At 46.9% G+C, this 22,956-nt stretch overlaps 1 protein-coding gene across 1 annotated transcript; it reads right to left on the minus strand.

The window, feature by feature from the left end:
* Positions 1–15,435: 15,435 nt before the first annotated feature.
* Positions 15,436–21,446, minus strand: GRWD1 (glutamate rich WD repeat containing 1). Its single transcript, XM_081932734.1, has 7 exons — positions 21,172–21,446; positions 19,970–20,087; positions 19,157–19,322; positions 18,861–19,074; positions 18,628–18,770; positions 17,312–17,509; positions 15,436–16,050 (listed from the first exon to the last, which is right to left on the minus strand). Exons 1-7 carry the CDS (start codon positions 21,398–21,400, stop codon positions 15,739–15,741), a joined length of 1,380 nt encoding a protein of 459 aa, XP_081788860.1. The 5' UTR covers positions 21,401–21,446; the 3' UTR covers positions 15,436–15,738.
* Positions 21,447–22,956: the final 1,510 nt, after the last annotated feature.

Below are 22,956 nucleotides of genomic sequence, written 5' to 3' on the forward strand. Positions count from 1 at the left end.
AATTGCGATGCACAAGATGAACTTTCCCAGGAACCGAGAGAGAAGAACTACGGGAATAGAATGTGCCTTGTGAATCTGCTTAATCAGCCCCACAATGCTATCTCTATGGTTCTGAGAAAGGAACACCTCACATTCCACTGTGCCAATGACAGCTCCTAAATGCTGTAGTTTAGTGGTGGGGTCCAGATAATTCTTCTTGAAATTGATTGAGAACCCCAGGGTCTGCAGGTTGGTAATTGTAAGCCCCAGATCTCCCTTAGTCTGGTCCAAAGTCTCTGCCTGGACCAGCATAGCACTGTAAGCAGACCGGAAGATGACCTGCTATCACCGCCAGCACCTTGGTGAAGGTTCTGAAAGCTGACGCAAGGCCAAAAAGGAGACCCCTGTAGTGATAATGGACCCCTTTATACGAAATCTAAGGAATTTACGGTGCTCTGGGAATACCATGATATGGAGGTAGGCCTTCATAAGGTCAATGGATGCCAGGAAATCCGCTTGCCTAATCCCCTCAAGAATGGACTTAAGGGAAGCCATATTAAACTTACGATACACTAACCTAGAATTCAACAACTTCAAATCCAGGATCGCTCTCCAACCCCCCGAATGCAGTAGCCGCTCTGATTGCCCAAGTTGCAGCCTGGAAAGACAAGCTCCGCCTTCTTATCCTCCGCCTTTAGACTATTGGCAATGTCACCTATCACCACCACAGAGGAAGAGGCCAGAGCAGCCACCAGAGCATCCACCGTTGGAACCTGCAAGGCTTGTGCAAAGGCAGTATCAAGATTATAAAACCTACAATCATACCCCCTGTAGACCTCAGACCTATGGAATTCCGCTGTCCTCTTCACATATCTGCGCAGAGCCCGTCGCATGTCCAATATATGCCAGGTATGTTCTCTGGAATGTCTGGGTCGCAGGCAAAAGTCCGATAAAATAACCTCTTGCGATCTGTGAAACCATGTTAATTTTGGGAATAAACAAGGGGTCCAAGTGGAGTACAACCCTGTCAGGATGAATAATACATAAATCGTCCCAAACTGACAAGGCTGCCAACTCCGATATCCTCCTTGTCAAAGTTATGGCAATGAGGAAAATGGTCTTAAGAGTCAGATGTCTGAGGCTAACAGAACTGAGCGGTTCAAAAGGAGATGATCTCAGGGACTGTAGAACCACAGAGACCTGCCACGCAGGGTAGCGATGAATCACTGGGGCTCATAAATTCGAGCCACCCTTGAGAAAAGTAGACAATGCTGCCACTTGACGCCGGAGGGTGTTTGGGGCAAGACCTGGTCCAGGGCCTCCTGCAGGAAGCCTCCTGCAGGAAGTCCACGATGCATGGCACTGATGCGGTGACTAGTTCAAGGGCACGGGCGGAACACCAGGTGGTAAAGGTGGCCCAAGTCAGATCATAGATTCTGTTGGTTGAGGGCCTCCTGGCCATCTGGATCACCTTGTTCAAGAGGTTATCCCCCAGGAGAACCCCCTCAAGTGCTAGACGGCCAACTGCTGCCAATGGACAATGGCCCACTGGCTGAAGGAGACCTGATGCTGAGGGATGCGCCAGGGATTTGCCACTGAAAGACTGATGAGATTGGCATACCAGGACCTCCTGGACCAATAAGAGGCCACTAGGAGAACCTCCGCCCCTTCAGTGATGATCTTGCGAACTACTTGTGGAAGCAGAGAAAGAGGTGGGAAGGCATACAGGAGTCCAGGTGGCCACCTCCAGGGGAGGGCATAGGTCCCCTTCACCCAGGGAGAGTGGAAACTGGAGAAGAAGCAGGGAAGCTGGATGTTCTCCTGACTGGCAAATAGATTGACTGTTAGAACTCCGAACCTCCCGGTCAGTTGGTGGAAGAGGTCCAGATGCAGGCACCACTCTGAGTTGTCTATGGTGGTCCTGCTCGGCCAATCCGCTTGAATGTTGTCCACTCCTGAGATGTGGTCCACCCGAATTGACTGAAGGTGTTGTTCCGCCCACCTGCCCAGGGCCTCCGCCATGAGGAATCTGGATTGCGTCCCTCCTTGGTGGTTGATGTGGACCTTGATGGCCACACTGTCCACCATCAACAAGACGTGGTTGTGTTGAATGTCCTGTCTGAAATGGCGATGGGCAAGTCTCACTGCTGTCCAGCCAGTTGATGTTGCGGGCTGATTCCTCTAGAGACCATCTGCCCTGCATTACCTGATTGCCTAGGTGAGCACCCCAGCCAAACAGACTGGCGTCTAGTCACCAACAGCCGCTCTGGTTCCTTGATCAGGTGACCTTTTTTGATCGCCAGGATAACCTCCACTGTAGGGAGCGCCTCATCTTCGGAGGAAGCCGAACTAATGCCGGGGAACTACTCTTGTTGGCTCTTTGATGTGGTAACAAGAGCCACTGGAGTGCCCTTGCATGGACCCTTGCCCAGGGAACCACTGATATGCAGGTTATCATCTTGCCCAATAGCTGGGACAGATGAATAACTGATATCTGCCTTGTACCCTGAACTTTTAGAACTAGGACTCTTAGACTGTCTAACCCAGTGGTTCCCAAACTTTTTCAGTCCACCACCCTCTTGGTGCTACAAACTGATCCTCAGTGCCCCCCACCCAGTGGTGAATTCTTTTTTTTTTTACTATCGGTTCTGTGGGCGTGGCTTGGTGGGCATGGCCAGGGGGGTCATGTGACTGGGTGGTTTGCACGACGGAAGGAAGATAGTAACAGTAAAATTCAAAACTGTAACAATTAATTGCATATTTATTCAAAATCCAATTTAAAAACCTTTTTAGTTAATGTTAATTCAACAAAATTGTTGAATATGATCCAGTGACACCAGGTTCAAAGGTTTTCAAGAACCTTAGTAACTAGTAACTTAGTAAACAGTAAAATTTATTAACAACTTCACTGTTCTTAGATGATAATTTCTGTGTAGATATTGAAAGAAGTAATCTCAGTCAGGTTTATCACAAAGCACAAAACTGCAACAGATATCATTAAGATATCACAAACTTACACAAAAAGATGTTCTTGTAAGAAACCCAAAATAGATAATAAGCACTTTTGTCTTTTATTTAAATTTTTTCAGCTTTAGATCAATGACCTTAATTATTCTTTCTCTCCTGCACAAGCAAACACATATACCAGTGGTGGGTTTCAAATTTTTTTAGAACCTATTCTGTAGGTGTGGCCTATTTTGTGGGCATGGCTTGGCAGTCATGTGACCGGGTGGGAGTGGCCAACTTGTAAAATGTGGTGAAACTCATTTAACAATGCTCTTGCTTAGCAACCCAAATTTTGGGCTCAATTGTGATCATAAGTTCTCTTTCTTTTTCTTTCTTTCTTCCTTCTTTCTTTCTTATATCTCTTTCCCTCTTTCTTTCAATTCTTTTTCTTCCTTCCGTCCATCCTTTTTTTCTTGTGTGTCTCTCTCTCTTTCTTTTCTTCCTTTCTCTTCCTTCCTCCCTTCCTTTGTTCCTTCTTTCTTTCTTGTCTCTGTCTCCCCCACTTACTTTCTCTTTCCTTCTTTTTTTCTCTCTTTTTGTCCCTCTTTTTTCTCTCTCTCCCTCTTCCTTTTATTCTCTCTCTCTCTCCCTCTCTCTCTCTCTCCCCCCCTCTCTCTCTCTCTCACCCCCACTCTCCCTCTCACACACACATACTTTTCAGTTGGCGAACATTTCTGTTTTGCCAACTGGAAAGCTGGCAAAGAAGCCTCGTTTTCCCTGCCACCTGCAGCTCTTGGAGGAAGGATGAAGGGAGGCGAGCCCTGGGCCTCATCTCTGTCTCCTTCGAGTTGGCTTCAGGGACAGCCAGCCTCTCCCGTCACTGCTCCCTTCACTCGCCTTTCACCCAGAGGCTCTGCTAGTGGGGTGTCTGCCATTTCACCTCCCGAGAGAAGCTCGGGAGAAACATGCAAAAGGCCGCAATTCGAGGCTCCTGGGGAGGATGCTGGACACCAGGGGTGGCAGTGGCACCCACTGCTGCTCTTCTGCTGCTCCCGGTAATGCAGGGTTCTTGGAGAGCATTAAGTTACCGGCACACCGATTCCAGCAGCTGCATTTTCCCTTGAAATTTGCTGTCCCAGCAACCCGAAGGGGACATTCTCCCAGTGGCATCTCAGGCGCTCCCACCCTTAGCCGCGAGGGAGTGAGGACGGCTGGGCGCAGTTTGGCACCTCCCGGCTCCCCTCAGATCATCGAGGGGCCTCGCGTACCTGCTCGCTGACATGGCCTGTGTGCTTCCAGCAGAAATGGGAAGCACAGGGATCTTAATGTAGTAGGGCAGGGGAGGCTGGAGTGGGAGGTTAAATAAACAAATTTGGCTTTGCTTCCTTGCATGGCAAGAAAGGTGCCTGAGACGCCGCTGGGAGAATGTCCCCTTCGGGTTGTCCCCTTAGTGTCCCCCTGCCGCCCCCCTTGCCTCTTAGCGCCCCCCTTGCCTCTTAGCGCTCCCCTAAGTCATCCCCACCCCGGAGGGTGGTACCGCCCACTTTGGAAACCACTGGTCTAACCTGTCCTGCGGTAGGTGAATCTCGCAAGCTAGGGTATTGATTTCCGCACCCAAACGAAGGAGCCTGGTGGTCAGATTCAAGTGGCTTTTCTCCAGGTTTACAGAGGACCTATGCACCTGGAAACTTTTCATGGTGGTGCGGAGGTTGTGGACTGCCTGTTCCCTCGACAGCGATTGAACTAAAATGTTGTTGAGGTAACAGACTAGTCTTACAGGCCTCCTTCTGAGATATGCTGCCACAACCGAGAGAATTTTGGTAAAGGTCCTGGATGCTGAAGAAAGGCCGGAGGGCCTGGCCCAATATTGGTAATGTTGGCACGCATAGAAGAACCTCGGGAACCTTAGATGATGAGGCCGAATTGGTATGTGCAGGTATGCCTCCTTTAGATCTACTGATGTGAGTAGATCCCCGTGTCTTATCCCTGCAAGGATGGTTTGCAGGGACTGCATTTTGAACTTCCTTTACGTTACGTGATAATTGAGGTTCTTCAAGTCTAATATTGCTCACCACCCCCTCGAGCTCTTCGGTACCAGGAATAGGATTGAGTAAAATCCCCTCCGTTCCTGATCCACTGGCACCGGCTGTATGGCTTTGATGTCCAGGAGATGCTGAATCTCCTTGTGCATGAGCTCCCTCTTGGTTGGGCAGGAGGGAGTGGGGCAGCGAATGAAGTTCCTTGGGGGGAGGGAAATGAACTCGAGGGCGAGGCCCTGTCTCACCGTCTGCAGGGCCCAAGAGTCCGACATGGTGAGTTCCCATTGGTTGGTGAACTACTGAAGTCAGCCCTGATGGGAGACAGACCGTGCTGGAAAGGCCTTTGGGAGGCTCCTCCTCGGTTAGGCCTGCGGTAGGGATACTGTTGTCTTCCCCTATCTCGAAAGACTGCCTGTCCTGAGACCTGTCAGAAGGTTGGGAATATGACTGGTGGAAAGTTGGTGTGTTGAAGGAGAAATCAGACGCCTGAAAGGACTGCCTCCTAAAATAAGGCTGGTTCTTCCTCTCTTGTTTTTTGATTCTGGTGGGGAGAACCTCCCTCTTGTCCTTGGATTTGACCAGCACTGAATCCAAGGTTTCCCCAAATAGTTTGTCACCTTAAAGGGGGCAGCGGCCAGTTTCCACTTTGATTTCATATCTACTTGACAATGGCGAAGCCAAAGGAGGCGTCTAGATGTTACGTTAGGTGCCAGAACCCTGGAAGCAAATTTTGCCACATTTAACAAGGAGTCAGCCAAATACTGGGTTGCTGCAATACTCTTATTTACATCCTGACAGAATCACTAAAAAAACCCCAAAAAACAAAAGCATACAAGAAAAATAAATTAAAATAAGAAACCTGTGCTCAATTGGAGAGTCCAAGCTGAATTAATTAAAACAGCTGGAGCTCAATAAAGTGTGTCCTGAATGGGCCAGACTGAGTTAAAAAACTGGCCTTAAGGAGGAACAGGAGGCATGGCAAAGAATTTGAACTCAGTCCTTGGGCAACCAGACTAATTTAACCCATGCTTGGACTCTCCAAGCAGCACACAGAATAAACTGTCAGTTGGTCTTACCTGAACTGCAGGTATCTAGGTTCCTGTAGAAAAAGTTATAGATGGGATATTCTCAGACCCCATTTGCTTTGAGACTGAGGTTAAATTGCCTCTTGCCTCGCTTCCTGGCTCCCAGTTTAATCAAAGGTCGGGGATGTAAGAGGAATCTGGTCAGGAATGGTAAGGAACAGGATGTCACTTCCGGGATCGGATGACGACGGACGTGTTTGTCCGCCGCTCGTCTCCCCGGTGGGTCCCTTAAGGGAAACAGGAGGCCTTGTAGGGGGCTCCTGCCAAAGGGCGGCCGGCCGAGGCACCCCGCATGTGGCGGCAGCCAGCTGGGGTGCTTTTCGGCTTCGCCTAGGAGCCGGGGAGAGGAGGGGGGGGAGAGACAGCATCGCGCTGTTCGCCCTCTCGTCGGATGTCTCCGGAGGCTAAAAGAAAAGTTTGAGAAGTGCAGCTGGAGACTGGAAGTGGGGATCCTGACCGGCGCTCTTGGAGGACTTAGGAGAAAAGCAATAGTCACTTTGTGAGTTTTTTGTGTTTCTGTTCTTGAAGGGAGATTAGAGGGAGGGGGTTTATTACTCCCCCCCCCCTCGGACTAAGCGGCTTTGAAAATGTAACCTCTGGAAGAGAGTGGATAAAAGATTGATTTGTCATTTTGGACTTTTAACTGAAAATGACTTTCACAATTGCTGGAAACGGCTCTGAACTGTTGCTCTAAAATAAAAAAAACTTTCTGCGACTTCTTTCCCTGCGAAAGGGAGGGCCAAGATGGTGCTTGCCCCTCTTTCTTTGTCTCTATGCAAATGAAGTCTGTCCTTTGAAGCTACTCCCAGAGAGAGAATAAAGAAAAGTGGATTGTTTGTTTACTCTCCCAAAGGGAAACTGGGACCTCCTCCTGTGTATGGATCTTCTGATATTTGGCTGACTTCTCTTTCTCTTTCATCTTGGTGTATTTTACCTTTGGAACTGTAAATTAGGTGCCTTTGCGATTGTTTTCCTTTGGAGACCAGAGTAGCTGCGAAACCCTCTGACATCACCTTTCTTGGCAAAGTCCTGCATCTCTGAATTTAAGCAAATGGCTGCAAGGAAACCCCCGACCGGCAAGGCGCACTCAGCCCTCTCATCTGCTGCCTCAAGCCCTACAACGCAACAGTCGAAGATTTCTTCAATGTTGCAGAAAGGAGTGGCTGGAGAGGATCCAAAGGAACTATCTGTTACAGAAATGTTTAAAGAACTTATGAAGGGACAGAACGAAATGAGGGCTGAGGTCAAAGAAGAACTCAGAGTGGTTAAAGAACATATAGCTGGAAATACACAGCGAATTTTGGTGTTAGAGGATGGAATGGCGGGGCTGGGGGAAGAAGTGAAAACAATACGTAAGGGAAACATAGATGTGGAAAATTTTCAGACAAAAGTAGAATTTGAAAGAATGTCCTTTTTTCTTAGATTCCAGAACTTACCAGAAGCAGAGAATGAAAACCTTAAGGATAAAAAGACGCAATGTTCCAAGGGAGATACTTGTTAAGTTTGTCAGGAGATCCACAAGGGATGAGGTACTTGCGACCCAAAGGGAGGGACCATTGAAATACAAAGATGAAGAGATCACCATTCTCAAACAGATCCCGAAAAAAATAAGAGATAGAAGGAGGAAATTTTCCTCCCTATCAAAAAAATTGTATAAAAAAGGGATTTGGTTTAAATGGTTGATACCAGAGGGGATGTTAATCTTCTGGGAGGGAAATAGGATCAGAATTAATACAGTTTAGGAGGCGGAGGGCTTTATCCAAAATAATTTTCCGCTCTCAAAGGAGGAATTGAGTGGGAGTAGTGAAAGAGACAGTAAAACACAAGAAAGCAAGACTCAAGACGGGAAGGAGGGGGGCACTGAGGCTCTCTCTGGTGACAGGGAGGAAGAAGCAATATCGAAAAGGCTCAGATCACAAAAATAAAATTATCTGGAACAATAGCATTTAGTGATATATTAGAAAATGACAAAGAGAAATATGTAGGAACACAAGACTAACAATATAGAATAAGATTTGATTTACTGTTTTCTTTTATAATTTTGTTTGTACAATGTTATATATGTGAGTATCGTGCTGGGATCTCTACCAACAGTATGGAAGCTGCCAAAATTTTCTGTATACCTATTTACCCTCCCCTAAATATTTGAAAACCAATACAACTTTGTTTAAAAAAAAAGGAATGGTAAGGAGCAGCAACCACAACCAGTCTAGAACAGAACCGACCCCAACAACAACAAAAACGCTCAGGCCCTCCATGCGTCAGCACCCAATTGGGTTGGGAAGTGACTCCTCCCATCTAGAGACCTAGAGGGACCTAGAGACCTGCAGTTCAGGTAAGACCAACTGACAGTCTCTTAGGTAATCCTATGGGAGGAGTCACAGATGAGACATACCATGCTCGATGTTCCAGGAAGGGAATCTGAAGCCTGAGCCCCCCAAGGTTCCAACACTCTCTGCAGAACCCACCTACTGAATTAAGCCTCCGCCGAAGCGTAAGCATCCATCCGATAATGCCTGATGAAAGGCGTAGGGGAAGCCCAGGCTGCCACCCTGCAAATATCCTCTATGGGTGCCTGAGTCGACCAGGCTGCCAACATGGCCTTTCCTTTACCTTTCCTTTATTTCGATTTTTATACCGCCCTCTCTCCCCAAAGGGACTCGGGGCGGTGTAGGGACTAGGGCCGCGCCCCTAGTGGAGTGAGCCATTATACCAGCTGGAACTGCAAGGCTGCTAGCCTCGTAGGCTCTAGTGATAGCCAGCCTAATCCATCTGCCAATGGTAGCCAAGGATACCGTGACCCCAGGGGTGGAAGGCTGAAAGGAAACGAACAACGCCTCCGACCTCCTGAAGGGAAAGGTATGCTTAAGATAGATGCGCAATGCCCTCCTCGCATCCAGGTGACGCCAGGAGCCTTCCCTCTCCCTGGAGGGTGCAGGACAGAACTCCAGCAGGACCACCTCTTGCACTCTATGAAATGGGAAATTGACCTTGGGTAAAAACAAAAGGTCCAGCCTAAGGAGAACCCTGTTTTCATGGAATGTGCACAGATCCTCCCTGGAGGACAGTGCCTTGATCTCAGAGATGCACCCGGTGGGCATAATGGCCACCAGGAACACCACTTTCAGGGTGAGGAACTGCAGACTCACCGTCCGTAATGGCTTGAAAGGAGTCCCAGACAGTTGGTAAGTCCCATGTGGGGAAACGATGGCCCACAGGCGGCCTAAGGTTAGCAGCCCCCCGGAGAAACCTCTTAATGATCGGATCCTGCGCTAAGGAACGGGATCCCAAACCCCCAAGGACCATTGCTAATGCTGCAACCTGCCTCTTGAGGATGTTGTGGGAAAGCCCCTTGTTCAGCCCATCCTGCAGGAACTCCAGCACCTGAGGTGTCGAGGCTTGTGTGAGATCCACCTGTGCAGAACGGCACCAGGAAACGAAGGCAGCCCAAGTAGCATCGTAGATGCAGGTAGTGGACTTTCTCCTGGAGGCCTCGATGGTCCTAATGACCCTGGGTGAGAACTGGGCCACCCTTAGCTGCTCCCGCTTAAGCACCAAGTGGTCAGCTGGGGCTCCAGATGGCGCAGGGTCTCCTGGCATAGAGCCACCTCCCCCTGGAGAATCCTCCAGTGGGAGGATATGGACAGATCTATCAGGTCCACGAACCACGGCCAATAAGGAGCCACTAGGATGACCGCCGCCCCCTCTGCTACCAGCTTCCTGAGAACCCTGGGAATGAGTGGAAGAGGGGAAAAGGCATACAGGAGGCCCTGCGGCCAACAACACTGCAGGGTGTCCACATCCTCCGTACCTCTGAACCTCTGGACCTGCATGTTGGTTGGCGCAGCAAACAGATCCACTTCCGGCCTGCCGAAACCTCTGGCAGATCCTGTCAAAGATCTCGGGAAGCAGTTGCCATTCTCCGTGGTCCACTGTTGCTCAGCTGAGCCAGTTGGGTTCACAGCCTCATTCCGAAGGGTCTTCAAGTGGGTGCCCCCCTGCTTGTTGATATGCACTTTCACGGTGATGTTGTCCGTCAGAACCAGGATGTGCTGCCCCAAGACCTACTCCTTGAAATGGCGGAGGGCCAGGTGGATCGCCCTGACCTCCAACCAGTTGATGTTCTGACGCAAGTCGGAGGCTGACTAACGGCCCTGGGCCAGTTGGGAGTCTAGATGTGCCCCCCAACCAGAGACTCATGTCGGTCATCAACACCAACCTGTCTGGTTCTCTGAACAGAGCACCTTTGACCATGGCGGGAGACGTCCACCAACGCAGGGACAGCTGGACTTGGGGAAGAACTGGAATCTGGAACGTCGCGTCGCTGGCACTGTCCCTCTGGTACAGAAGCAGTAGCCACTGCTGCTCCCTAGAGTGAAGCCGGCCCCACGGCACAATTGCAATGCAGGAGATGCACTTCCCCAGCAGATGCGAGAGCAACACTACAGGAACAGAGTGCGCCTAAGGAGCCTAAGAGGCGAACGGGACCTGGAGGGGGAAGGGCTAATGCAGTCCCTGGTCCTTGAGGAAGCCCTGGTGGAAACACCCTCATGCCCCTTGTAAAAGCTCCCTGCTGTGGCAGACTTGGAGGTGGGCCTCTTGACCGAGGCCCTCTCTCTGGTCATAGAGGAGCTCCTGGAAGTTCCCTCGCTTCCACAGGGGAATCTGGTGCTCCTGCCCCTGGTCGCCTTGTGGTGCCCACCATTAAGCAGACTTCCCCAAGGCCGCAGGTACTCACAGCTCCGCTGACCGTCTCACAAGGCTTTCCACAGCCTCCTCACAGTTAAATTTAGGCTACTAGCGATCCTGATGAGCCCCGTGCCTCCGTGCACGTAGCCCCGATGGTGCCGCTGATCCGCGGCTCGATTGTGCCGCCAATCCGCGGCTTGAAGCCAGAATGCAGGAAAAGCAGCTGGAGGCGGTTCCCCGATTGACGGGGAGAGTGCCTCTGCATGTGGCTGCCTGTGGAACTCCAATGGCTACCCTGGCCATGTGCATCTTCCCGGAAGCTGGCACAGGATCAAGATGGTGGCTGCCGACCATGCGGCCCAATTCCTTTAGGAGCTCTGCCTCACCAGTGCGCCCAGAGGCCCGGCAGAGCTCCAGGGACCCCCAATGGACTGGGGACAAAGTGCCTCTTCGGATCTCCTGGCGGCTGGCTTCGGAGCCTTCCCAATTACTGCCAGCGGTCTTGAAGCCTTAAGGCGCTCCTGCAAAGCCCAGCTATTGCCCAGCGCAGTCACAAGTACACAGGGAAGACAAAGGAGGAGGTGGGAAAGGCAAGGATGGAAAATTCTCACACCAATTTTAAGAAAATCAGAAGCCAAGAAATAAATCTCCTATAGGCCGAAAGACTGAGATTAAATTGGGAGCCAGAAAGTGAGGCAGAGGGGAGTGGCCTCAATTTAACCTGTCTCAAGGCAAGTGGGGTCTGAGAATATCCCATCTATGACTCCTCCCACAGGGTTACCTAGGAGACTGGAGCCATGTAGAGGGGAGTGGCCTCAATTTTATCCTCAATCTCGGCAGATCCATGGACCAAGGGTTGGGGATCCCTGGGTTAGATAGCACTGCTGCAGCAACATAAAAGACATTTGGTCTTTTTTTCAGGTGTATCTTTGCATTTTAAAGAGAGAAGATATTGTGGTGCAAGTAGCACAAGCTGGAATCTAATGGCTAAATTCAGAATGGGAAAACAACACAAAACCCAGCGTTTACTCTATATATACCAATGTTTCTCGAATGGGAATTCTGGGAGCTGAACTCTACACATCTTAAAGTTGCCCAGGTTGAGAAACGTTGCTCTATGCATTTAGTTGACTTGAAACCATTCATTTAGCAACTGAAGTTACAGTGGCACTGAAAAAAATGACTTTCAACCAATCCTCGCACTTGCGAACAATCACAGCAGCTCCATGGTCACGTGATCAAAATTTGGGTGCTTGGCAACTCACATCTATTTACAACAGTTGCAGTGTTGTGAACTTCCCAGCTGTTTTATGACAAAGTCAATGGAGGAAGCTGGAATCCCTTAGTGACTGCAGTAATTGACTCGACTGTGGGGCGGGAAAAGGTTAAATTCAGGCATCACTCATTTAACAATAGCCCTAGAATGGCACTTCCGGTTCCGGCGGCTACGGCGACAGGCAGATCGCTGCCTGCTCCAGCTCTCCCGGTGGGCTTCCCCCGCTTCTGGGGGGGCACAAGACGCCTTGGAGGGGCGTCTTGCCGAAGGAACGGCTCGCGGAGGGTCCTGGCGTCGGCGGCGGCTGGCGGGGGCTCCTCCGCTTCGTTCTAGGCATCGGGGAGCAGTTTTGGAGGACGTGCGTGCGCACGCGTCTCGCCCCATGCCGATCGGAGAACACACTTCCGAACGAAGCAGCGGCAGTATGGTGAGAGGCTTCCTTTCTGCATTCCTTCGCTTTTGAATTGATGAACTTTTCAGCACTTTTAAAAAGTTAAACTTTCGGATCTCTGCTGGAGGTGCGGCTAGAGGGAGGGGGATTTCCCCCCCTCCCTCGGACAAGCGGCTTGAAAAGACTTTCCTTCCATCCCCAGAGAGGAGGAGGGGGGAGAGCCAACTAATGATGCCTCACCCCTATAAAAGTGATTTTCATTCGACCTAGCTCCAGAACTAATGAATGAACTGAGAACTTTTTGAACTTTTAAAAATTTTACTATGCCTCTGAGCCCAAAGCTGGCAGGGCAAGATGGCACACTTCCGTTGTCTTCATGAACTGTGAAACCTGACTCCACCTTTAAAATTCAGGCTTCCGGTCTTTGTCTCCGAGCCACCCAGAGGAATTTCTTGTGGATTGCTACTTTCTGAACTCTTTGGAGAAAAAAAACTTTCATCTACTGCTAGAGTGACTAAAGAAATCCCCATCTGTTTGGATCCTCTGCCTTCTGAATTCGCCTGCCTGCTCTACCTCTCCAGCTGCCCAGTCTCTACTTTGACTGATCTCCTTGCTTCATAAACCATGTCTCCAAAAAGACCACCTCCTGGAAAGCCTGGCTTTGCTACTTCTGCTCCAACGTCTGCAACGTCTAGTCCAGCTACACAGTCAAAGATATCAGAATTGATGCAACCCAAGACTACAGAGATAGACTTCCAACAAATGCTTCAACAAATTTTACAAGGCCAGGAGGAAATTAAGAAACAGTTAAGGGAAATGAAAGATGAAATTAAACAGAATCAAGCCCAAATCTTTAAGAACTCACAGAGACTGGACCTTGTGGAGGGTGGGGTGGCGGAGGCGAGGGGGGGGGTAGAGGCCTTACAGAAGGGGAACAAAGAACTTGACATCCAACAAATGAAAGCAGAGTTTGAAAGAATGTCCTTTTATCTTAGATTTCAAAATGTAATAGAAGCAGATGGGGAAAATATAAGGGACATTATGACTAACATTCTAGCTGAATACATACACAAAGATAAACAGCAGATGGAATGGGAGATAGATCTAGCTTATAGAGTGAATTCAGCATATGCCAGAACACATAATGTACCCAGGGAGGTTCATATTAAATTTCTTAGGAAAACCACAAGAGATGAAATTCTGGGTGTACAAAGGGGGCAAACACTGACATACCACGATAGGGAGATAACCATTCTAAAGCAGATTCCCAAAAAAATTAGGGAAAAAAGGAAAAGTTATTCGCAATTGGCGAATAAATTATACCAGAAGGGGGTGTGGTTTAGATGGTTGATGCCTGAAGGTATGCTGATATTCTGGGAGGAGACAAGAATCAGAATCAACACACCCATAGAGGCACAGGCCTTTATGGAAAAAAACAAAGCGAACCTAGAAAAAACAGATGACACTACAACGGTTATACAGGACACGGGAGGGGCCGGAGCTCTGCCAGCGGGGGGTGAAGGGGCAACACCAAGAAAGCTCAGATCACAAAAATAAATAAGAAAACCACAATGTTATAAACAGACCGAAAGTATTAATGAATTTACAACTAGACTATATATTATAATTATATAAACTGATTGAAAAGTATTTTTTCTAGAATTAATATGCTGATTTTTTTTATGACTATGTAATAAGGTTTGATATTTTGATGTAACCTAGGAGTCTGGAGGGAGGGGGCGTCTGCCATACTTGCAACTGCCAAAATTCGTAACTATTCCACTTACCCTTTTCCGCATAAATGTTTTTAAAAAAACCAATAAAACTTCTTGAAAAAAAAAAAAAAAAAAAAACAATAGCCCTAGAATTTAAAATTCGCATCCCAAATGTTGTAAGTCAAGGACTAACTACAAAATAAAAGTATTTCAGCAGGAAGCCTATTTCTTTTTTCTGGAGACATATTTCCCTTCACTCTAGGTCATCTATGTACAACCAGTGATGCAATTCAACCCACTCAACAAGCGGTTTGCTGAAAATGTGTGTGTGCATCGGTGAGGATCGACTGAACAGCCTTTTAGAGCCTGCTCCACTCCATCTCTGCTCTCCAGGGCAGCAGCTGCTTCTCTCCACTGCTTCTCTTGCTGGGAGAGAGAGAGCGTCTCTTGTACAATTTAGCAGCTGTGAGCCGCTGTTTTCCTCTAAGTCCCATCCGGAAAGCACACACAGAGAAAAGCAGGAGCCATGTTGAATGCTGGTTCTCTGTGCCACAGTGCTTTCCGGATGGGATTTAGAAGAAAGTGGAGGCTCACAGCTGCTGAATTGCACAAGTGACGTTCTCTCTCCCAGCAAGAGAAGCAGCTGCCGACCTGGAGAGAACATGGAGAATCTCCGTGAGCGACCGAGGCTTGTCAAGGGAAGAAGCAGCTGCAAGATCTCCGCTGCAGCGCTTTCCGGATGGGACTTTCTTACAGTTAAGAACCATCCGGTCCATTCCCAAACCGCTTTGGCCCTCCTGTGTCCATGCCGCCCCCGGCAACCATTCAGCTTAGTGCGGCAGGCCATAGGCCAAATAAATTGCTTCGGCCCTGGAGGGCGGTAGTTTGAGGCGGGGGGGGGGGCTCCGGGTCATGATGGAACCAGGGAATGGCGCATTCCCCGACAGCTGAGATGAGGGGCGAGCAGGCAGTAGCTCTGGGGCAAGGCCGGAGCCGGGGAATCGCATGTCCCTGGGCCCCGAGGCGGGTGGTGAGCGGGCAGCATGCGTAAGCAGAGCAGGCGAGGTACAGAGATTAGCTGGACGGTCTGGACTACATGGCAAAGGGAATATAATATATAGGGTGGGGTGGGCAGGACTAACCTGTGGTTGATTTTACCAGTTCTCCGAACTCTGCAAAATCTGAACAACCGGTTCCCCCAAACCAGTCCAAACCGGCTGAATTCCACCAGTGTACCTTAGCCTTTCTGAAACACCTAACAAAGCATGGAGGTTTTAATGCACCCATCCCAGATCTTTCTCAAAATTCAGAGTGCTTAATCACAGAATTTTATTTCCAAAATAATTTAAACATATTTTTTTGCATCTATTTCAAAATAGTTTCCTTCCCAGTATACATTATGGGATATAATAGATATATAGAAGCTGACATATTCCCTAGGGCAGTTCTATGGACATAAAAAAGCCTGTTTTGAATTTTCTCTTTTTTTATAGCAGAATGATAGCTTCTTCATGCCTGTATTGCACATGTAAAAAGGCGTGCACTATCTTCGCTCCTTTGACCACCTCTGCAAATGCCACCTGAATTTAGAGGTTGGCGGCCATTTTGAAAGCCTCCCTCAGACGCTGATGGTTCGAAAGATGTTGAACCCAGACAGAGCGGTGGTGATGAGGGTGCCAGGGCATTGTGGGTGCCAGTGCAGCTCCTTGATATCATTCTCTCCTTGGTGAACGAAGAGCAGCTGGGGTGGGATGGTAGCCAAGGCTGAGTCCTCAACCTCTCCTCCTTCGTCACGTTCCACAGCTAAGTCCCACTGAGTCACTTGGTCATCAGCCCCAGAGGCAGCAAAGACACCGCTATCGGTGGGGTGCCATTCCACTGATGTGATGGGTGCAGTGTGTTGTTTGAAGGTGGCAACCGCTGAACCTTTCTGTGGGAAGAAAGTGACCATTATTATAAGCCAAGATAATAAGGAAGAATGGGAGCAGAGGGTAACTTAACTTAACTTTATTCAATTTCTAGACCGCCCCTCTCTCAGAAGGGACTCGGGGCGGTGTACAGTCATATTAAAACAATAAAACAATAAATATACATAGTATAAATATAAAATATAGGGCTGGAGGAGGTAACAATAGTTCACTGTACAAATTAGTTTAAGTTAAATTAAAATTTTAAAAAATTTTAAAATTTTTATTTCCCTGAACACGGGGTGCCCGTGTTCAGGGAAATAGTTCATTAAATAACCCAGTTACTCATGGATCGCACAAAAAAGTTATAATTTATTAAATTTAATTGCCACCTACCTCATCATGGAGCTACTCTAGGACCATGATGGCAAACCTATGGCACACAGAGCTATCTCTCCAGACATGCCAGCTGTTGCCCATTGCTCTTCCGGGCTCTGGTGCACACATCTGCACCGGCCATCTGGCCTTCATGCATGTTGTAACACCGGAAACCGGAAGAGCAGCTCTCTACTGCGCATATGTGTGCTGGGAAACTCTTCTTTCAGTTTCCAGCACTCCCCTATGTGCACGTCCGTGTACTCTCATTTCAGCACTCTGCCTAAAAGGTTAGCCAACACTGCTCTAGGATCTTGCAACAATAAAAAAGAAAAAATTAAAAGAATGTAAACAAAACAGGTAAAATAATAGAATAAAATAAACAACGAAAAAACAAGAATGTACCACTATGAGAACAAAAGATGGATGGGTGGAGAGCAGAGAGGGAGGGAATGTGCCTTCTATTGGCTTGAGGGCCACATCAGCTTTTAAGGGGTATGTTGAGAGCCATACTTCCAGGTGAGTGTGATAAGGATCACTTTGGGAGTTTTAAGGCACAAAATAGATACAGTGGCATCTTCAAATTCAGTAGAAGTCAGATTTTAGAGGGAGGGAGGGAGGGAGAGGGAATGTAAGGGATGTTGCAATCACAAAATGAATGTGTGACACTCAATTTATGCCCCATGGCTGTTTCTCAACCTTGGGGGCTTAAGATGTATGGACTTAAACTCCCAGAATTCCAGCAATGCTGGCCGGAGAATCCTGGGAGTTGAAGTCCACACATCTTAAAGTCACCAAGGTCGCATCACTTCTATAGTAGTTGTTAGATCCAAACCAACCAGATGCCTCAGGCATCCTAAGTCGTGATTATTCCATACTCCATCTGGCAGCAGGAATCCATCAGCTCACCTGGAACTGCCTCAGATCCCAAATCCTTAGGATCCCGTCATCACCGCCACTGACAATGAAGGGCTCATTTCGGTTCCAACTAATCACATTGACGTCTGCATCATGTGCTTTGCTGGTGGTCAGCATGCAGGCTTTTCCTGGTGCAGCCCGTGTGTCCCAGATACGGATGGAGGCATCAGATGAACATGAAGCAAAAACCTAACCCAGGGATACAAAAAGAACATTTCCTTCTCAACAAGGCGATCTAAGTTCTCTTACGTCTGCAATAGGCTGCTGTTGCTCCCTGCTGCATATTCCTAAAGGAAGAAGAGATCTAATTTACTTTTGCATGTGAATGTCTTTAATAAATGAACAGACCTCTGAATCAAAGTTCCCTGAAATTTTCACAATTCCAAAGGTTTTATACAAATAATAAGATACAGTATTTTTCATCTGTATCTACCACACCTTCTTGGTGTGTAAAGGTAAAGGTTCCCTTTGCTCATATGTGCTAGCCGTTCCTGACTCTAAGGGGAAATGCGCCTCTCCGTTCAAAGCCGAAGAGCCAGCATTGTCCGAAGACATCTCTGGTCATATGGCTGGCATGACTAAACGCCGAAGGTACACAGAATGCTGTTACCTTCCCACAAAAAGTGGCCCCTATTTTTCTACTTGCAATTGTACACACTTTCGAACTGCTAGGTTGGCAGAAGCTGGGACAAGTTAACGGGAGCTCACTGTTACATGGCACCAGGGATTCGAAACACAGAACTGCCGACCTTTCTGATCGACAAGCTCAGCATCTTAGCCACTATGCCTTGGTGTATCCTATGAAGCTCATTCAGAAAGAAAAGGAAAGAAATAGAAATGCAACAAAATGCAGCACAGTTAGGCATTCTTACTTGGAAATGTGTCCTAATGTGTTCAGTTATATTTATTCCCAAATAAAAATCAATAGGTCCAAAAGTTTACACAATGCTGCCTAGGAAATTTTGGAACCTGAGGTGCACAAATCTTAAAAATTTCCAAGATGGAGAAACAATGGCATAGTCAATCAGCTAAAAGGATGATGATGATGATGATGATTAATGTGGTTAATCTTGGTGTGATTGACAGCCTTTGGAGCTGGTTGATAGCTCAACAGATCTTGACTTTTTCATTCTCTAGAACCTTCTCAACCTAATGTTGCCAGTGGTTGTTGTTGTTGTTGTTTGTTGTTGTTGTTTGTTGTTATTATTATGGTATCTCTTAAAATAAATGAAGTTTATTGAAACATCCTCTTCCTTATAGGCAAGATTACTTGCAAACTTGCACACACTGAATTATCGATAACTTACTGTAGCTTCATTTGGGGACCACTGTATGTCTTCCACTGATGCTGTGTGGGCTGTGAAAGGACGCTGATCTACAAACCACGACCCGTCCTCCTTGGGTGTCCATAGATGGATATTTTTATTGCAGTCTCCAGTCAAAAGGGTGCCTACATCAAACAATATCCAAAATATCATGATCCAGACTTCATACATTCTCATCTCCTACATCTATCTTTCCCTTCCCGTTCTCCCATTACCTGGTTTCTTAGGGGACCAGTCCATGGCAAAGCCCTCGGACATATGTCCAGTAAATGAAAAGATGGGCTTGATCTTGGCCTGCTCTTCTCGCAAGAAGGTTGTCATCGCTTGGGGGTCAGAAACAGCCACTAAGAGGCGCTGAAGATCATATATATCCACCTGCCCTTTCTCAGACCAAGCGGCAACTACTTTAGTCTCTCCCAGCTCTGTCACCTAAAAAGAGGGGAAATAGCAGGGTAGCCTTAAGGGGAAAATAGTTTTATCAAAGGAAGCAAAAATGGGAAACATTCCATACCCGCACTCTGTTAATCCCTCCATAGTGGGGAACCATGGCCAGTTCTAGCTGGGGTTTCTTGTCTTCATCATCTTCATCTCCACTCTCGTTGCTACTCTCTGACTCAGAAGAACTTTTGCCAGCTGACTTGGTCCCATGGAGATTGTGCATTTTCATCACTAGCAACCTGTGCGTTCATTAGGGTGGGAGGGAGGAAAAACGTCATTAAATGGATTGAAAAGATTGTTACCTTTCCCCAACCTAAATCCAGTTGTGCTGGATTTCAGGCCCCATCATACGGTGGGTGATACGGTTTGGGAAGGATGGGAGTTGAAATCAAATACTTTTAGTAGGTATCAGGCTATGGAAGATTCTCTTCTTTGCTCATTCAGCTGATTGTCAGTTTAGCCAACAATAAGGTAGTCCTCAACTTAGGACCATTATTGGGTCCTAAATGTCTGCGGCTAAACAAGGCGGTTGTTAAATGAGCCATGCCCAATTTTACAATTTTTTCCATGGTTGTTAAGGGAATTCCTGCAGCTGTTAAGTGAATCTCAGTTGTTAAGTGAATTCAACTTCCCCATTGACTTTCTTGTCTTAAGTCAGTTGGGATGGTGATCACATGACCATAGGCCTCTGCAAATGTCATAAATACATGCCAGTTGCCAAATGCCCAAATTTTGATCATGTGGCTGCGGAGAAGCTGTGACAGTCATAACTGTGAGAACTGGTAGTAGATCACTTTTTTTCAGTTCAACTGTCACTTTGAACAGTTGCTAAACGAATGCTTTGTAAGTCGAGGATTACTTGTATTGATCCATCCCAAGCACTCACCTGTTCGCCTGGGCAGTTTCAGCCTGTGTTCCGGCACAAAGGAAAAGGCTCAGTGGGTAGCTAGTTCGGTTGTCTCCAAGGGCATCATGCAAGATGTCGAAGCTCAGGCAAGGAGCCCCTGAATTCATAGCAACAGAAGACTTGATTTATCTGGGCCATTTATCTAAATGTTTACTTCTAATTTTTGCTATCCTATTCACAATTTAGCCTCAACTTCTTTCTTAATATGCAAACATCGTGTTGCATTTTATCAAACATAGGAGTATATAGTCTTAAAAAATAGCTCTCAGGTTCTATTTGCAATAGAGATTCTACAAATTCCAAAGTATTGGGAAGACACTTTACCCTATCCTCTGCCTGATACCTCAGGATTAAATGGAACTTCTATTACTTTTATTTTGCTATCTGATCCTTTCTTGACCCTCTACAGTTCAATTCATGCAATTACCAGCCAGGATAATCCAAAACTGATCCCTGGAATTATGGGAACTGAAGTACAACAAACTTCAAGCCACAGCAAGGGAGAACCTATCATCAGTTTTGGACCCCCGCAGTTAAGTGTGATTGTAAAAGCCACAGTGGGATCGTAGACATATTTATCACCAACACTTTGGTGGCAGGAACACAAATTCTAAACCCAATTAGCAATAGCACTTAGACTTATACCTCACTTTACTCAATTAACAATAGCAATAGCACTTAGACTTAATACACCGCTTCACAGTGCTTTATAGCCCTCTCTAAGGGGTTCACAGTGTCAGTATATTGCCCCAACAATCTGGGCCCACATTTTACCGACCTCGGGAGGATGGAAAGCTGAATTCCTAAATTTGTTAATTTAGTTTGTCACACATGTACAAGATAACGGGAATAGGAATAAACATGAATAAGAACACAGGAAATGGGTTCAAATAAATGGGGACAGTAGGACAGGGACGCTGATGCGTTTATGCATGCCCCTAATTTATTAATCTTTATTAATCTTTATTTATATTTATTTATTTATATATATATATTATATTAGTTATTTATATTTATTTATTAAATTTATCTAAATTCCTTCATTTAGATTGCTAGCAAATGCCTAACCCTAATTTTCAGTTTGTATTACTAGCGATTCACACCCCCTGTTGACCACCCCCCGCTTGCCCGTGATCACGCCCTTCTCCAGCCTAACGTGAGAATTGCCCGATTCTTCCTACCCGTGCCTGCCCGATGGTAGAGTCGATATGCGCCTTCGTCCATCACCAGCTCTTCTCCAGGGGCTGGTGGGGGACCTTTCCCCGGCACATAAACTCCTGCTTGAGACTTTCCTTGCTTCTTCTCCTCTTTTTCCTCCATCTCCATCTCTTCCACTTCATCGCTGCTGCCGCTGCCACCGCCGCTGCTAGAAGCAGGGTTCTCCTCTTCCCACGTGCAGGACTCCTCCATCTTGCAAAAGGGCACAAGCTCCGCCCCTCTCGTCGCGCTTTGACTTCAGCATCGTAGAGATACGACGCCCTTAAGACGTTTAGCAAATGTAGAGAATACGGGCCGTGGAGAGGCAAACATTTACAGAGTGCAGTGCTTTAAAGAAATGACTTGCTTCCGAAACAGCATATTCCAAATATAGAGGTACAGAGGTTTGATGAACTCTCTCGCTCACGAAAAAGAGGAGTGAGGCAGGGAGTGTAAAGAAAGGAAGTTGAGGTGCATTTGTTATTTTTAAGTCCCCGAGTTCTGAAAAGTCGTTTGCAGCGCGGAGTTTGTGTTCAGTGTAGAGAGAACGCCGGTGTGTACCTATGTGCCTGGGCTTTTAATTGCAAGCCGCTCAGAGTCGCTTTTCAGAGATGGGCGGCATACCTGTGGAAATTCAATAAATGCATAAAACTGTATACAGTATACATACATATATTTATATGCAGACATTATAATGCATATTAGTCGGATTTTTTTTAAAAAAACAATAATTTGACTTGCAAAGAAGAGCAACTAGGATGATTAAAGGCCTGGAGACAAAAACATATGAAAAACTTGCAGGATTTTGGATTTGGCTAGTCTAGATAAAAGAAGGAGTTTTAGGGGGAACATGGTGGCAGTGTACCAATATCTAAGGGGCTGCCACAAAGAAGAGGGAGTTAACTTATTTTCCAAAGCACTAGAGGGCAGGACAAGAAACGATGGAAACTAAGCAAGGAGAGAAGTAATCTGGAATTAAGGAGAACTCCCTAACAGTGAGAACGATCAGTGGAACAGCTTGCCTTCAGAAGTTGTAGGTGCTTCATGACTGCATGTTTTTTAAGAAGAGTCTAGAGCAGTGGTAGTCAACTTTTTTCTACCTACTGCCCACTAATGGATCTTTCTTGATGGAAAAATTTCCTTACCGCCCACCAGTTTTTGCGCAAGTGCGGAATATTTTTTAGAAAGGAGGGTGTTTTAAAAAAAGAAGAAATGTACATACATTTATCTTTTTATTTCTACTTTATGCATGTTTATAATGTTTTTAACTTTATAAAGTTTAATTAGAAAACAATAAAGTAAATTGAAATTAGCTTTACTAGTGATTAATGAGATCTTTGAGGCTGATGATGCGAGACTAAATATTTGATATCTGGTTCGATTTTCGTAAGGAACAAACGAAGGTCTCCTCTTTCGGTGTTTTTCCTTTTTATCTCCTTTTTTTATCTTCCTTAGGGCTATGTACAAAAATAAGGCTGAGCTAGTTAGCCCACTTATTATTATTAGCCAACAACAATTCTCTCCTGCCTTTTCTTTCTCCTATTTTGCAATTGCTCTGCTCCGCTTCTGCCTGTCCATGCTATCAGTTTCTACTCGACTTCTCCTCCTCCTTTCCCCACAACCCCACTCCCTTCTAGCAGTGATGATGTTACCTAGTTTGGTAATGAAATGTCTGTAAGAAAACCACCAAGCTCAGAAAGCAGCAAGGATCCCCTATCCCCCACCTCCTCTTTCTCCCTTTCATTCTCCTTTTTGTCTTTTCTGCTCCT

The sequence above is a fragment of the Natrix helvetica genome (genome assembly GCF_964273705.1).
Source record: "Natrix helvetica genome assembly, chromosome: Z".
NCBI lineage: Eukaryota > Metazoa > Chordata > Lepidosauria > Squamata > Natricidae > Natrix > Natrix helvetica.

Excerpts from the sequence above, each read along its gene's own strand:
- GRWD1 (XM_081932734.1), bottom strand. The coding sequence starts at position 21,400 with ATGGAGGAGTCCTGCACGTGGGAAGAGGAGAACCCTGCTTCTAGCAGC. Across the intron at positions 19,323-19,969 it reads GAAACTGCCCAGGCGAACAG|GTTGCTAGTGATGAAAATGC; the intron begins GTGAGTGCTTGG and ends ATGAACGCACAG. Across the intron at positions 17,510-18,627 it reads GGTCCCCAAATGAAGCTACA|GTTTTTGCTTCATGTTCATC; the intron begins GTAAGTTATCGA and ends TCCCTGGGTTAG.